At 36.9% G+C, this 15,851-nt stretch overlaps 1 protein-coding gene across 1 annotated transcript in view; it reads right to left on the bottom strand.

Moving 5' to 3' along the window:
• Nucleotides 1-8,838: 8,838 nt before the first annotated feature.
• Nucleotides 8,839-15,851, bottom strand: part of CBLB (Cbl proto-oncogene B) — a 214,526-nt gene continuing 207,513 nt past the window's right edge. Inside the window, exon 19 of the mRNA XM_004606734.2 lies at nucleotides 8,839-12,851. Coding sequence (XP_004606791.1) covers nucleotides 12,592-12,851 — 260 coding nt within the window. The 3' untranslated portion in view covers nucleotides 8,839-12,591. The remainder of the gene's footprint in view (nucleotides 12,852-15,851) is intronic.

Raw genomic sequence — 15,851 nt, 5'->3', positions numbered from 1 at the left:
CATGCTTTTGACCAAATAGTCTCTCTAATTTTGTAAGAAACTAAAGATAAGTGATATTGTGCTTTGTTCTTGATTAAACATTTATACAAATAGGTGCCTTGGTACAGCTGTTTTTGATTCATGTCTGAATAATCGAGTGTAGAGGTACTTGAGTTAAGTTTAATTTTCTGCAAAGATATTTTGTATCTTACATTGGAACATTTCTTCTGGGAAACATACAGTTCCTTCTGAGAATAATTTCAACATAGTCACTGATATTCTTAGGAAGATGCTGCCAGATGTTTTATTTCCTATCCCACATATTTTACTACATAAACAGCAAACAAATGGGCTTTTAATAATTTACTGGGGCAGAAGGAACATCTGTACTGAAGAAGGAGAGTTGTGGCTGAGATCTGAACCCGGACAGGTGGATGACAAACAGGAGAGCATCTCAGCTGAAGACACTGAGTGGGTAACCGAGCATGCAGCTTGGAGAGTGAGGTGCACTGAGCTTGCCAGGCAGGGAGTGATTCCAGAAAAGAAAAACGGATCTGGTCAGCCAGTCTTCCCAGAGAAACACCCTCGAGGGGAGGTATTTTTCTTTCCTTTTTTTTAAGATCAAGAAACCATATATCCATATAAAACAATTATTGTTTTCAGTTACTTATACTGAACACTCAGAACCTGATGGGAAGCCATCATGGTCAAGTGGGTCCCCTATCCCCCACCAATCACCATCTTTGAGTGCTTATTTTCTTTATTTTTTAATTTAAAAAAGTCAAGAAAGAAAAAAATGTAGGTGACCAGATATCACCTACATTTTTTTTGTTTCTTGACTTTTCTAAATTAAAAAATATTGAAGTCAATTGTGTTAAACATTACATATATTTGAGTATATTCATGATGCTCATTATGAATCAATACATACCATATTCACAGGACCACTACAAGTTCAGTTCTATCTTCATCATGAAATTGACCCCTTGCAATAATTTACATCTCCTTTTCCACACGATAAGCATCAGCTTGTTCTTTTATTTTTAATATTTTTTTAGAATAAAGGCCCAGAGAGATACACAGTGGTTAGGGTTCTTGCCCTCCATTAGGATGACCTAGGTTCAATTCCTAGAACTACATCTGCTCCTCCAAACTCCACTAAGAGTGATCCCTAAGCACAAAGCCAGGAGGAATCCTGGACTACCACTAGATGTGGCCTCCAAAGGGGCGAAAAAATATACCTATATATGAATAAGTGATTTGGGGGTACTCATAGACGGTACTGAGTCTGGGTGTCACTCCCAAGGATTCTCAGCCAACTGGACCTGCAGTTCAATGCCTGGGTCTGAGTGTCAGGGATTACCTGGCCACCCGGTGGGGCTTAGGAGTCCCTGGGGAAGCACACCTTGATGCTCAGAGGACAATACTGTAAGAGAGGTCAAATTGGGGCTTGCCACAGACAAGACAGACACTGTGACCACTGTACTATTTCTATCTCAAAATATATAATAATTTTCATTGAACTAATATTGTGTTATAACACATGGTGTTTAGCATTGAAATATCAAATATGGATATGTATATATACAAACATATATACACATGTGCGCAAGCACACACACATATATACATATATATGCACATATATGTGTGTATATATATTTGTATATATATATACATATATATACAAATTGTGGGGGAGATTTAGTCGTCAGCCTGCTGTGCTCAGGCATCACTCCTGAAGGTGCTTAGGGGACCATATGTGGTGCTCCAGATTGAACCAGGGTTGAATGCGTGTGAGTCAACATGCACCCCTCGTTGTACCATCTTTCTGACTTATATTTGTTTACCATTAAAATTTCAATTCTCTCCAATACCTTCAACATCTTGAACATATTCCCCACCCTCACCCCACCCCACCCCCTGCCACATACAAATACATATTCCCTGATTCCCTTTCCATTCTGGTAACTCCTCATTGATCTAATAGTTTAAAAGTTTACCTGTTCATTCTTTTTCTTTATATGCCACATAATAGTGAATCACATTGTAATCATCTTTTTTCAACTGAAAGTTTTCAGTAAGCATTAATACTCTCCGTGTTCATCTATATTGCAAAGGACAGGTTGATATGTTTCAGAAGATATTTGAGTACTATTCGTTTGGACATATATTCTATATTTATATCCATCAATGAGTTGGTTAGTCTGTTTCCAGGTCTTGACTATTGTGAATAATGCTGCAATCCATAGGGGAGTGAATATCATGTTGTCAAAATAATGCTTTTGTATATTTTGGGTAAATACTCTCAAGTGGAATAAACTGAATCAAATGGAGTTTGTATTTTTAAGTTGTTGAAAAATTTGGTGCTGCTTTTCATAGTGATTCCGTCAATTTGCATTCATACTTACAGTGTGCTGTCCACATCTGTCTGACATTCATTTATTTTTGAATCATTCATCTTATAGTATTGGATGATATCTATGCTGTTTTAGATATTAGATAATATCTATTTCGTTTCCCAAATAAAAGATGAAGAGCACCATTTCATATGCCTTGTTGGTATCTGTGTGTCTTATTTGAATATCTGTTGAGAGCCTCTGTTCAAGTTTTGTAAAAATGTTTTTTTTTAACATTGTGAAGTAGTTTGAGTGTTTTGGGTATGTTTTAGAAATATTAACCTCTTATTGGATGTATTATGTACTAACACCTCTTCCCATTCAGTGGAATGTTTTTCATTTTGATCTAAGTTTCTTTTACTGTGCAGAAACTTTGTAGCTTTTTTTCCTCATTTTTTTAATTGTTCCTCCCTCTGCTCCCCCCTGCCCGCTTGCCATTGAAAATATAATCCATTACATCTCTGAGACTTTTGTCATTTTTCAGAAAAAAAGTGTTTTTTCCCCTATGTATACTATGGCATGACTTATGATATATTTTTCCAAATTTAAGTCTTTTTAAAAATTTTTTTTCTTTTCGGGTCACACCCAGCAATGCACAGGGGTTACTTCTGGCTCTACACTCAGGAATTACTTCTGGCGGTACTCAGGGGACCATATTGGATGCTGGGAATCGAACCTGGGTTGGCCACGGGCAAGGCAAATGCCCTACCCACTGTGCTATCACTCCAGCCCCACAAATTCAAGTCTTTAATTTTTACTATTTTTTTTTGTGTTGAAGGTGTTCATAAGATGCGTGAGTTTCTTTTCTTTCTTTATATTTATTTTTTGTTTTTTGGGGGACACATCCCTCTGTGTTCTGGGATTACTGCTGTTACTTGCAGTACTGTACACGACTAGTATTTTAAAAAGATTTATGATACCCTTTCAGTAACAGTATTGCAAAGGAACAGAGACAAAGAAAAAGAAGAAAAATATCTGCCATAAAATATCTGCCAGGCTGTGGTGGGTGGGTGGGAGCAGGAGGGAGTGAAAGTGGGGACACTAGCGGTGGGAAATCCGCACTGGTAATGGGACGAGTGTTGGAACATTGTGTGACTGAAACTCAATCATGAAAAACTTTGTAACTGTATACTTCATGGTTATAAAAAAAAGAACCCATGATTTAAGAATCTTTGGTGATTTTCTAACTATTCCATGTCATCAGAAAATAGTGATAATTTTACTTCTTTTCAAATTTGGATTTCTCTTATATCCCTTGCATTGCCTAATTCCTTTTTGTCTAATTGCACTTGTTAGGATTTCCAATAATGCACTGACTAGCAGTGCTGAGAGTGGACATTTTTGTCCTGCTCCTGATCTTAAAGGAAGATTTGGTGTTGGTTCTGGCTTTGTCATACATGATCTTTATTGTGTTGAGGTATACTCCTTCTATTTTCATTTATAATTTTGGGTCTTTTGGGCCACACCACACTGTTCCCAGGACTTACTCCTGGTTTTCTGCTCAGGGGTCACTGCTGGCTGGGCTCAGGGGACAGAACACAGGTCAGCCACATGCCAGACAAATGCACGACCCACTGTGCAATTCTTCAGGTCACCTATATCCGTTTTCTTGAGATTTTATCAATAAAGTTGTTGAGTCTTATCCACTATTTATTTCGAAACCACAGAGATCATTTGAGTTTTTTCCTTCTTTGTTGATGTCACAATCGTGGTATAGCATCATTATTGATTTCTTTATGTTAAGCCATTGTTGCATGAACTGAATGAATCCTGCTTGCTCATGTTTATGATTCTCAACACATTGTTTAGTTCAGTATACTAGTACTTTGATGATAAATTTACATTTATATGTCACTGTCACTGTCATCCCGTCAAGCTCATGGATTTGTTCGAGCGGGCACCAGTAATGTCTCTCATTGAGAGACTTACTGTTACTGTTTTTGGCATATCCAATATGCATGGGTAGTTTGCCAGGCTCTGCCTCAAGGGCTCGATACTCTCAGTAGCTTGCCGGGCTCTCTGAGAGGGGCGGAGCAATTGAACACGGGTTGGCCGAGTGAAAGGTGAAAGCCCAACCGCTGTGCGATGTCCATTTTTGTTTCTCACTATCTTTTCTTGGGGGTGGCGTGGGGGTCTTGGGGCTTGGGCTACACTTGGTTGTGCTCAGGGTTCTACCCCTGACTTCTGTGCTCAAGGTCAGTCATGCCTAGCAGTGATTGGGAATCATATGCAGTACCATGGTCAACCTCATGCAAGTCCAACATCACAATCCGTGGACTGTCTCCCAGGGCCCCTCTTGCTATGTTTTTATTGAAAGCATATTTTTACCTGATATAAGTACAGTCTACTTTTATTAAAGTATAGCAGTTTCTGGATTTTTTTGTTTTACATTGGCGTAGAGTCACTTCCTTAAGCTCTTGATCTTTAAGTTTTTTTTTTTGTTGTTGTTGTTTATTGCTTTTTTAAATTCATCTTGCAACCCTTGTGGATTTTAATTGGTAGGTTCAGTCCAATTACATTAGGAATGATTATGGATATATGGGAGCTTCCACTGCTATTGTCTTTAGTGTTTTGGTTCTATTTACTTCCTTGCTCAATTTTATGAGCATTCTTGCTTTTTTTTTTTTTTTTCATTTTATACAGAAAAGCTCTTTTCGGCATTTCTTGTAGGGAGACCTAGCCTAAAATTCTTTTACATTTTGTGTGTGAAGGCTTTTTTCTGCCCTCATGTCTAAATTAATAGTATTACAGGAGTTGATATTCTTGTTGCTTTTATCTGAGTATTTTGAATATGTCATTTTATTCTTTACTGGCCTATAAGGGTTTCTGCTGATAAGTCTGGTGAAGGAAAGATAAAGGGGCTTTTTCTAAGTGCCTTTTCCTCAGTTGCCATCAATATTGCTTTCTCCTGAATTTTGATAGCTTACGTGGTGTGTTTGGTATGTTTCTTTACATTAAATAGTGTAATGCTTATATTGGTTTTGTTTTTTGGACAACTGGCAGTACTCTTGGTTTTCTCCTAGCTCTCCTGCTGGTATGGGGACCACATGCAGCGTCATGATAGGGTTTCAAATAAGGCCTGGCCACAGATGAGGCAAGTAAATGACTTCCTGTACTGTCCCTTCAATTCTAATGGTCCCATATTTGAAATGGTCTGATGTTTTTCATCAATGTGTAATTTAGTTCCTTACCCAAGTTTGAGACATTTTCTGCTACTATTTCTTTGAAAAGTTTTTCTATTACAATGCCTTTCTTCTTCTAGGATACTCATTTTTTCAAATAGTGATTTTCCTAATGGAATGAGATAGAACTCATACTTTATTATATATATTTTTTACATCTTTTTTCACCCCAGCAAGTTTGACGTAATATCTTCAAGTTCACTGATTGGATTCTCCATTTGGTCTATCCTTTTTCCTTATCTTCATTGTAATTATCTTACATATTGTGTTCTTTCATATCTGAAACTGCTGATTAAAGCTTCAATTTCTATCTTATTTCTGTTATCAGTTTTTGTTTACTCTTTGATTTGCCCAATTAATTTTTATCTATTTAATCTTCATTTTCTTCTGCCTTAAATATATATTTATATGCAATATACATTTAAATACATGTATATGTAATATATATTTAAATATATATCTTAATATATAAATATATACTTTATACTTATACCTAAGTATATATAAGTTTATACAGAGAACTACATTCACTTTTCCAGCAGGTGGTGCTATCTTAATTTAGAGTAAAAGGTTTTTTTTTGTTACTGTTTTTTTTACTTCTTTGCTTGGAACATCTACTAGTTAGAAGAACACATCTTTTATGAATTTGCTCTGTTGCACAATGGGGGTGGGGCATGCATGGGTTGAGCTTCTATGGAGAACATGCTGGATGGGGATATCTGGTTGGTTGGGCACCATTACTTCCTTCCTCTGTGTGATCCAGATCTGAGACACGGCAGCCTACCTGATGTCAATGCACATCACCAGGTCAATACCTGATGTTTAGTGAAATGTGAATGTCCCTGGGGTTCTCTTCACTTTAACCTGTGTTGGTCTCATGTGCAAGGGGTGATTCTGTCACTCTAGGGTGTGGCGTTCTCTCAACATACTGTCTTTCTTGAATTAATTCATTTTATGTTCTAGGGAGCACGAAGATATCTCGTCTTGTTCAAGATGGTTCATTTAAAATTAATTATGACACGGATTTATTTCTCATATCAGAGTTTGTAAGAACTAAGTACTCTCTTATCCTCTTGAGTTATAGGTGGGAACCATACCAAAATGGGTTTTTAATTTTTTTTGAGTCTTTTAAAAAACTGAATTAGTTCCTAGTGAAGGAAATGATGGTATCTGATGTATTCAAATGAGTAAATTGGCTTACTTACCTTCTAGTTCATGAGTAACAGGGCAAAAAAGAGAGGCCACTACAAAGGCAGTTATTGGAAGAATCAACACTAGACTCAGGACTGATTTAACTATTGGCCACAAAAGGGTGTAATTTTTATTTGAAATACTTTGTTGTGTACTAGGTGTTGCACTTTATCTTAATCTTAAGACGTGGAACACAAATGAGACATGTTTCTTCTACCAAAGAAGTTCACTCTAGTTTGGGCCACTCTCAGAAATAAAATAATTGCAAAGGTACATGGTACATACTGTAATACCAATGGTAAGTGAGAAATGAAAGATGATATGCTCAGCTCATCTGGAGGATAAGATAGGAAATGCTTCACAGACTCCAGCTGGATTTCAGCAGAAGTTGCCCAGTTTGGAATAAAGGAAAGGCAAATTCATAAGGACTAGGACACTCAAGGGCTGGAGCAATAGCACAGTGATAGGGCATTTGCCTGACCTGGGTTCTATTCCCTGGTCCCTCTTGGAGAGCCCAGCAAGTTACTGAGAGTATCCCGCTGGCACGGCAGAGCCTGGCAAGCTACCCGTGGAGTATTCGATATGCCAAAAACAGTAACATCAAGTATCACAATGGAGATATTATTGGTGCCCGCAGGAGCAAATCGATGAACAATGGGACTACAGTGCTACGACAATGCTACTGTATACTCAAAGGACAAGAAGCATATTTAGTCAATAGTAAACTTAGCAGAGAAGCAGAAAGGCTGTAATGAGAGTTAACTACAAAGAGGAATAGAAGCAATGAATATTGACCCTAGAGTCATAAAAGAGGTTTAGATATAGATTTTAGTAACTTTCATCACATTTGGATTTTAGAAACTTTCGTCCAGTATGGCATCACAGCTTCCTAGACAAATTAGAGACTTAAAATTTCTAGGGGAGTCCTACATAATTCAGATCCAAAGGAGTGTAGTGTCAATAATGAAGAAAAAGGAACAAAATTAGGTCATTAAGAACAAAGTCCAAATTTCCCTTGATAACCAAAGAGGGGCATGAAGAGACATATACGGGAAGCTTCCTTTTAGCCTGCTGCCTGAGCACCATCCTATACGCCAATTCTTTCGAAGCAAGCTTGAATTCCTACTGACAGTTTCATGGTTTCTAGCTCTGAACTGGAGCAACCAGATTCCTAATCTAATGATGTAGCAGGGTCACAGTCATCCCGTTGTTCATCGATTTGCTTGAGCAGGCACCAGTAACGTCTCCACTGTGAGACACCCAGGAAATTAGAATGGCACACACAGACTTTAACACCAGACAGAAACAAGATCTCTAAGTTTCTCCTGTGTTTCTCAAGCTTCACTGTTTCATCTTTGACTACATTTTTTTTTTTAAAACCATGTGTGGTGTTCCTCTAAAGATCTTTCTTAGTGACAAAGCATGCTGTCTCTTTTAGGCTAACAAATGTGATTCAATTTTATCACATATCATATAAATAATTGTATTATATCTTTCTTGCCATTGTCCTAGAAGACTCATAGTTTCTGAGAGTAATAAAACCTTTAAGTTCCTTGCAGACAGTAAAGACCTAAAAATGTTAGGTATAACTAGGCATTGTACTGGAGTGAGATAATATGTACTGCATTGTTATTACAACTTTATGTATCTCATTTAACTGTATGGACTTTGAAGTTATGATTATTACTATGCTTAGAGTATTGCTCATACCAATATTAATGCATTCTATTTTTTTAAATATAAAACCAATGTTAACATGTTTTATCTCCAGTTTCTCAATCATATATATGAATATATATTTATGTGTATATACATATATATAAATATATATAATGGGCAGTAAATTAATCAGAAAAATAAATTTGAAAACAGATGTTACTATTACTAATGTTACTATTACTAATGTTACTATTACTAATGAACAGCTATGTGGTATGACATGAAAATACACATGGTATTTCTTACTTGGAAACTTAAAGTTAAATCATTTGGGATGAGTACTTTGTGTTATTTCATCTAGTTACCACATAAATATATTTTACTTGAACATAGAGAAAATTCCAACATAGAAAGAACTCCTCTGAAAGAAATGCTCGCATTGCTTTGGAAAAATAAAATACCAACCCTGAATTTTGTTAACATTCATTTTATAAAATATCTTGAAAGAACAGATAAAGTACTTGTTTACATAATAACCAGAATTGAAAAAATGAATATAAATTAATTGAACACATAACTATTTTGCCACATTAGATAACTTTTAAAAAGGCATTAAAAAACGTAAAGTAGTAATTGCAAAGAAAACATTTTTGTCTAATGCTGTATTTCTGGAAACTTTTCCTAGAGACACTGAAATTCCAGGTCAACAGGCAGTACCTGTACTGTTGAAAACACACTGTAATTTGCTTCCAAATCTTTCAGCTTAAAAAACATTTTTTTTTTTTAAAACCATATTACTCAGTGCAAATTAAAGCTTCAAGTTGAACATCTGAGGAAAACATATGAATGTCTAAACTGTAGGAAATGCTTCTGGAACTGAAAAATTAAAAATTCACATTATGAAGAAATATTTGCAAGTGTTCTTGTTTGTGAAATATATTAACAAATGGGCCCTTGAAGTTAAAATTAGGGCTCTATTATTAAGACTACTTGCAATGTGGGCAAGGGTTGAAAAGAACAGGAAAGTTTAAAGGTCATCTGTGGAAAAAATTTCAAGTGAACTATAAGCATTGCTCTGATTCAACTGTAGGAAATTGGCCAGAATATTACAGAACTTTAGGTGGAAAATATGGAGATCAATTTACTATCTCTGAGAAGAAGTGTGTTTACCCTCAGGAAATGCACGATGGGGAAAGTACGTTAATGCTGGCCATGGTTTTAGTCATATGGATTATAATGTGGAATAGGTTAAAAAATAATCTTACCACCAAATTTGGATAATGGAAGGCATGTCACTTTTAGATCAGAGTGGAACCAAGTTTTGATTATTTTCACCATAAATGGGTCATCACTTTTATAATAAAATATTTTTAACTGAAACATTTTTTGACAAATCATAGATAGTAATGGAATTTTCTTGAGTGTTTGAATCTTTCCCTGTTTCTTTCCTATTTTATTGAAATTGTAAATTATCTTTCTTCCTTCCTCACTTTGTCTTTTTTTTCCTTTTCTTTCTTTCCTTTTTCTTGGGGGGCTCTGAAGCAAAATTCAGTGGGCAATTCCTATTCAGCTGGGCCAGTGGTTCAATGCCAGGGCCTGACGATGCTGTTCCATTTGTGGTGCTGATAATACCTGAGTTAATCTCTTGGTGTTCAGGGGTCTTCCAGGCCCTAACCAGTGCTCTGAAGGTATCATATGGTACAGAATACGAGACATGTGTCAGTCACATGCTCGACAGACACTCTAAGCACTTGTACATATCTTGGTCTTCAATCCCACCCCCCTCCATTTATTTTTGATGATAAAGCTGATGGCTGCTGTTGAACAAAAAGTACAGAGAGGTTAGTATGGAGGCTAGTATGCTTTGTAAAGAAATTGTTACTGTTACATCTTAATTCTCACAGGAAATTTTCATATTATTTAAAGTTGCTTGAATGAGACTGTACCATACTTTCTCATGTTTGTGTTCTTCATATTCCCTAATCTATTAATAACATTAGAACAATGTTATCTAAACGAAGGGGTAATTTAGGTTTTAGATTGTTCCTATGTAAGCATTTCATTAGAAACAACAATATATTCTTATTCCAATGTGACATCCTAACTGATGAAACAAGTGAAAAAAATCATGATGTCATACATGGGAGTTCATAGAGCAATGGAGAATTAGCTGATGCAATTTTTAAAGTACACAAAAACTGGATTCCTATATACCTACCCACAGGAGGGGCATCTATGGAAAATTAAAAAATAATTCCCTCTAGAAACAGGAACCTGCTCCGATTCACCTAAAGAAGTTAAAACAGAAGCCCAAACTATCCAAGAGCTTGATTTTACTAGTGCCTCACACAATGATAGCCAAACATTCCATTTTGCAAAGGAATGAGTGGTTCATTCTCTTCCCCAAGTCACCATGGTGACTCAGAATTCTTATTCAATAACTGGATCTGCTAGATGTTTAGTGTGTCCTTTCAGTTCCTGAAGAAAGGCCCACTATTATATACATGTTATACCATCAGACTGAATTTAAATGAAGTGGCAGAAATTTGTGCAAACCTATTAGCTAATCCATATTAATAAAACCTCTGAGTGCAAACCTTTTACACGGACTGTTTTTGCCTCATTCCTCTACTAACTTGCTATTAGTAAAGAAAAAAAGGTAAATTGCCTGAAAATTCTGAAGCCCTGGTAGAAATCTTTCAGAATTTGTCATTTAGAGATACTTTTATCATCAACTATGCAGAAAGGAATAAAAAAAAATTATATTGGAGTTAGTTTGCAACAGTTGTGCTTTAAAAACACAGTACCTAAAAGCATTGAGCACATCACTGATGATCAATAAATATTTATGGGTTTATTAAAATAATAGTTTTTGAAAAATCAAACCAAAATGGCAAAACTATAAGAATTTCTTTTACCTGATTGGCTTTGTACCAAGGTGGACCAATAAGTGAGTGAATCTACAAATTAAATATGAACTCCAATTTGATCACAGAGAAAAAGTTATAAAGAACTTTGCAAAAAAAGCATTGCCACAGTAGCATTAGCACTTAACAGTGCATCAAAGATTTGATGTCTCCACTATTGTATGAATTGGTTCCTAAACCCGTAAGGTACCAGAGTGTAATCCAATCATTCAAATAAGAGATTAACTCTCTTCCACTTTGGGAAAGGCATGACCATAATTTTATCAGAAAATTATTAATATATTTCAGGAAGATGGCCCTCTTGTTCAACATGCCTCAGTTTAACGCAGGCATAAATATCAGGGGGCCTAATTATATAACTTCAATATGGCATTGTCCTGTGCAAGGGTATTTCTCCCAACTTTGCAGTAGTTACTTTCTAATATTTTTTTTTTTTACAGTCTTAAACACCTCTGGGATGACAAATAAGAGATTATGGAAAATTAAGATCAAAAAACTTCCATTAAAGAAGGAAGTTTTTCTACACGATATGAAAACCCCTTATAAAAGGCAGTTCATTGACACAAAAAAATGCTTTATACATTCAGATTTTCCCCATCTCTCAACAGTGATGGTTTCCAAAGAAAAGACTCAGTAGTGAAGGCCACACTTTTTTTTTTTTGCATTAGTTTGATACATTGAAAATCAGAACCTTTAAAGCATCTCAGAAATAGGAGAAATGGAATTGGACCAGGGCAATGGTGGTGGAACCAAGGAGGAGGAGGAGGTGGTGATCAAGATGAAAATGTGACTGAGCTACAGACGTGGCCAGCAAGAGAGCTGGAAAGAAACGTTACAGCAGGCCTGATCACTCTCCAAAGGGTCATCAGGAACACAGTACAGGGATCAAAAACAAATGAACCCAAAAGAAAGCCCTCAAAACGCCAAACAAAAAAACTGCAACATTGCAACTTGTAAACAAGGAAAAAAGCATTTCACAGATTTAAAGTTCAAGGGAAGTAAACGTCTTTAAATTATTTTTGTCAGTTCAACCCTGATTCAAAAGTATGGCTAGAAAAAGAAGAAAGCCCAGCTGCTGACATCCTGAGCACGCAGTGGTCTTCCAGGAAGCAGCATGCCCGAGACCCTCTCTGCTCCAGACGCCGCACAAGCAGGAGACACTGTCGCTCTCGAATTGCATCTCACGTCTCTGCTTGCCACACTCCTGGCAAATTCCACAATTGCTTTATATTTTGGTGCTGATGGTCCTGGCTGCTATAGATTTAGACGTGGGGAGACTGGAGGGGGAAAGGCAAATTCTCGGAGAATGCTCCGGGCCACTTCGACATTATTCTGGGCGATCTCTAAGGCTCTCTTTACTTCTTCAAAGGCATAACCTTCTCCCATGAGTTTTGCAATTTTGGCGTCAACATTTTCCAATGCTGCTTCGGGCCCGTGGGGTTTCCGATGGTGAATTTCTGGTGCAGTCCTTCGAGGCCGTGGTTTTGGAGGTCTGGCTGGTGCTTGTGAACCATCTGTGTAGATTTTCAAAAATGTAAGATTTAAACAACAGAATAAAATATACCAAGACATTTTCTTACTAATGTTAATGAGTTCCTATACAAACACCGTACTTTATTAATGAGCTCACTAAAATCTTTTTGTTATGACTATTCTTTGATCAATTTGATTTGAATTGTTTCTATTTTGACATGGGAAAACCACGGTGAAGATGGTTGTGGTTATTTGACTGAGAAATTAACACAAATTTAGCCCAATTTCACATATTCATATTCAAAAGCCAATTGGAATAAGGCATAGAGAAGGGTGGGAGCTTCCATTTTGGCAATGAAGCTCTTCCTTCGCTTTGGTAGAAAAACTGTAATGCAAGGCTTCGGAGACAGGGAGGTTGAAGGTATTCCTGGAAGCACATCCTCACCACATCCCCTGCTCCGCTATCAGCAAACAGATTCACTAGCAGTCGACTCAGGGCTTCCCTCACTTTACACAAATGCCAATATAAGAAGCTTGTATGAGGGAAAAAAAAAAGCAAAGGTAGCAGAAATATTAGTGGAAAACTGGGATCTATATCATTCCTCCTTACGCACAACAGTGTCTTAAAGTTACAGCACTAATGTTTGTGATAACACATAAGAATAACCCTATGAAGCAAAAAAGAAAATGGAGAAACAGGCCACCATCCCATTCAGGTCGCCAGGGCAGACACTGAGAAAGTACTTTGGTTCGGGCTTTCTGAGTATTTTACTCCCCAAAGTTTATATCTGAAACAAAGATTTAAATTTAAAAAATGGTCATTTTGATAAATGGAATACTTTATGGTTTTTAAGACTCTGTAGCCATCAATGATTATTCACTGTCTTTCTTCTTAGACCACTGCAAATGTGAAACAGCAAACTCAAGGGCACAATTCAGTAAATGATGAAGTGAGGCCAGTTCTTCAAAACCTGCTGAATTCTGCTTCATCCCAGGCCCCTGGTCTCTGCTGCTTTGCTAACTTCCCTAGTGAATCCAGCAGAGACTACAAGGAGGGTGCTTTCCAAAATAATCAAATCAAAATCACAAAATAATGGCACATTTTATTTCTGAGAAGGTAACTTGTAAAAACAATTCCCTATTTATCATTCCAGCTAATCAATACAATGTATATAAAAGTCTGTAGGATAAACGTATTTGGATCCACACAAAATTTGGTGCTATTAAAAATTTTTCCTTCTATAAAGGTATCTTCAAAGGTGACACGGAACTAAGCAATCTAGTAAAAACAGAGATCAACAAATGGGACTACATTAAACTAAAAAGCTTCTGCACCGCAAGAGATACAGTGACCAGAATACAAAGACTATCCACAGAATGGGAAAGGATATTTACACAATACCCATCAGATAAGGGGTTGATATCAATGGTATATAAAGCACTGGTTGAACTCTACAAGAAGAAAACATCCAACCCCATCAAAAAATGGGGCGAAGAAATGAACAGAAACTTTACCAAGGAAGAAATACGAATGGCCAAAAGGCACATGAAAAAGTGCTCTGCATCACTAATCATCAGAGAGATGCAGATCAAAACAACTTTGAGATACCACCTCACACCACAGAGACTAGCACACATCCAAAAGAACAAAAGCAACCGCTGTTGGAGAGGATGTGGGGAGAAAGGGACCCTTCTTCACTGCTGGTGGGAATGCCGACTGGTTCAGCCCTTCTGGAAAACAATTTGGACGACTCTCAAAAAATTAGATATTGAATTCCCATTTGACCCAGCAATACCACTGCTGGGAATATATCCCAGAGAGGCAAAAAAGTACAATCGAAACAACATCTGCACATGTATGTTCATCGCAGCACTGTTTACAATAGCCAGAATCTGGAAAAAACCCGAATGCCCCAGAACGGATGACTGGTTGAGGAAACTTTGGTACATCTATACAATGGAATACTATGCAGCTGTTAGAAAAAAGGAGGTCAAGAATTTTGTAGTCAAGTGGATGGGCATGAAAAGTTTCATGCTGAGTGAAATGAGTCAGAAAGAGAGAGACAGACATAGAAAGATTGCACTCATCTATGGTATATAGAATAACAGAGTGGGAGACTAACACCCAAGAACTGTAGAAATAAGTACCAGGAGGTTGACTCCATGGCTTCGAGGCTGGCCTCACGTTCCGGGGAAAGGTCAACTCAGAGAAGCGATCACCAACTACATTGTAGTCGAAGGCCATGTGGGGGAAGGGAGTTGCGGGCTGAATGAGGGCTAGAGACTGAGCACAGCGGCCACTCAACACCTTTATTGCAAACCACAACAGCTAATTAGAGAGAGAAAACAGAAGGAATGCCTTGCCACAGTGGCAGGGTGGGGTGGGGGGGAGATGGGATTGGGGAGGGTGGGAGGGACACTGGGTTTACGGGTGGTGGAGAATGGGCACTGGTGAAGGGATGGGTTCCCAAACTTTGTATGAGGGAAGTATAAGCACAAAAGTGTATAAATCTGTAACTGTACCCTCACGGTGATTCTCTAATTAAAAATAAATAAATTTAAAAAAAAAAATTTCCTTCTTTATAGAGTAAGATTTAATTTGAAAAATAGCTATACATTGCTATAAAATATCCATTTATTTATCCATAAGATAGATATTAATTATGCTTATTTATAAGAAAGCATTAATTCTGCTAAATTCTTGCTAAAATCTTTATTTCTTGCACCCATAACTTAATATTTCAAGTTATTAGGGCCTGAAAAGTTGCATTTTTTTGTTTTTCTTTTTTGGGCTATACCTGGGGGTGCTCAGGATACTATATAGGGTGCTGGGAATTGAACCTAGGTCGGGTGCATGCAAGGCAAGCAACCTACCTGTTGTACTATTATTACTCTGTTCTTGACATTGCAGTTTCACTAAGGTTTTAAGTATCATTTATTCTTCTATTAACTATTGTAATTATATAATACAGATGGACAATAAATGATATTTTTAATCATTTCGTAAAACAATTAAAATTTCTAGCAAGTTTTCCTTTAAT

This window comes from Sorex araneus, chromosome 2, assembly GCF_027595985.1.
Source record: "Sorex araneus isolate mSorAra2 chromosome 2, mSorAra2.pri, whole genome shotgun sequence".
Taxonomy (NCBI): domain Eukaryota; kingdom Metazoa; phylum Chordata; class Mammalia; order Eulipotyphla; family Soricidae; genus Sorex; species Sorex araneus.
Note: the sequence above shows the minus strand (reverse complement) of the source record. Positions and strands in the feature narration are given on the sequence as shown.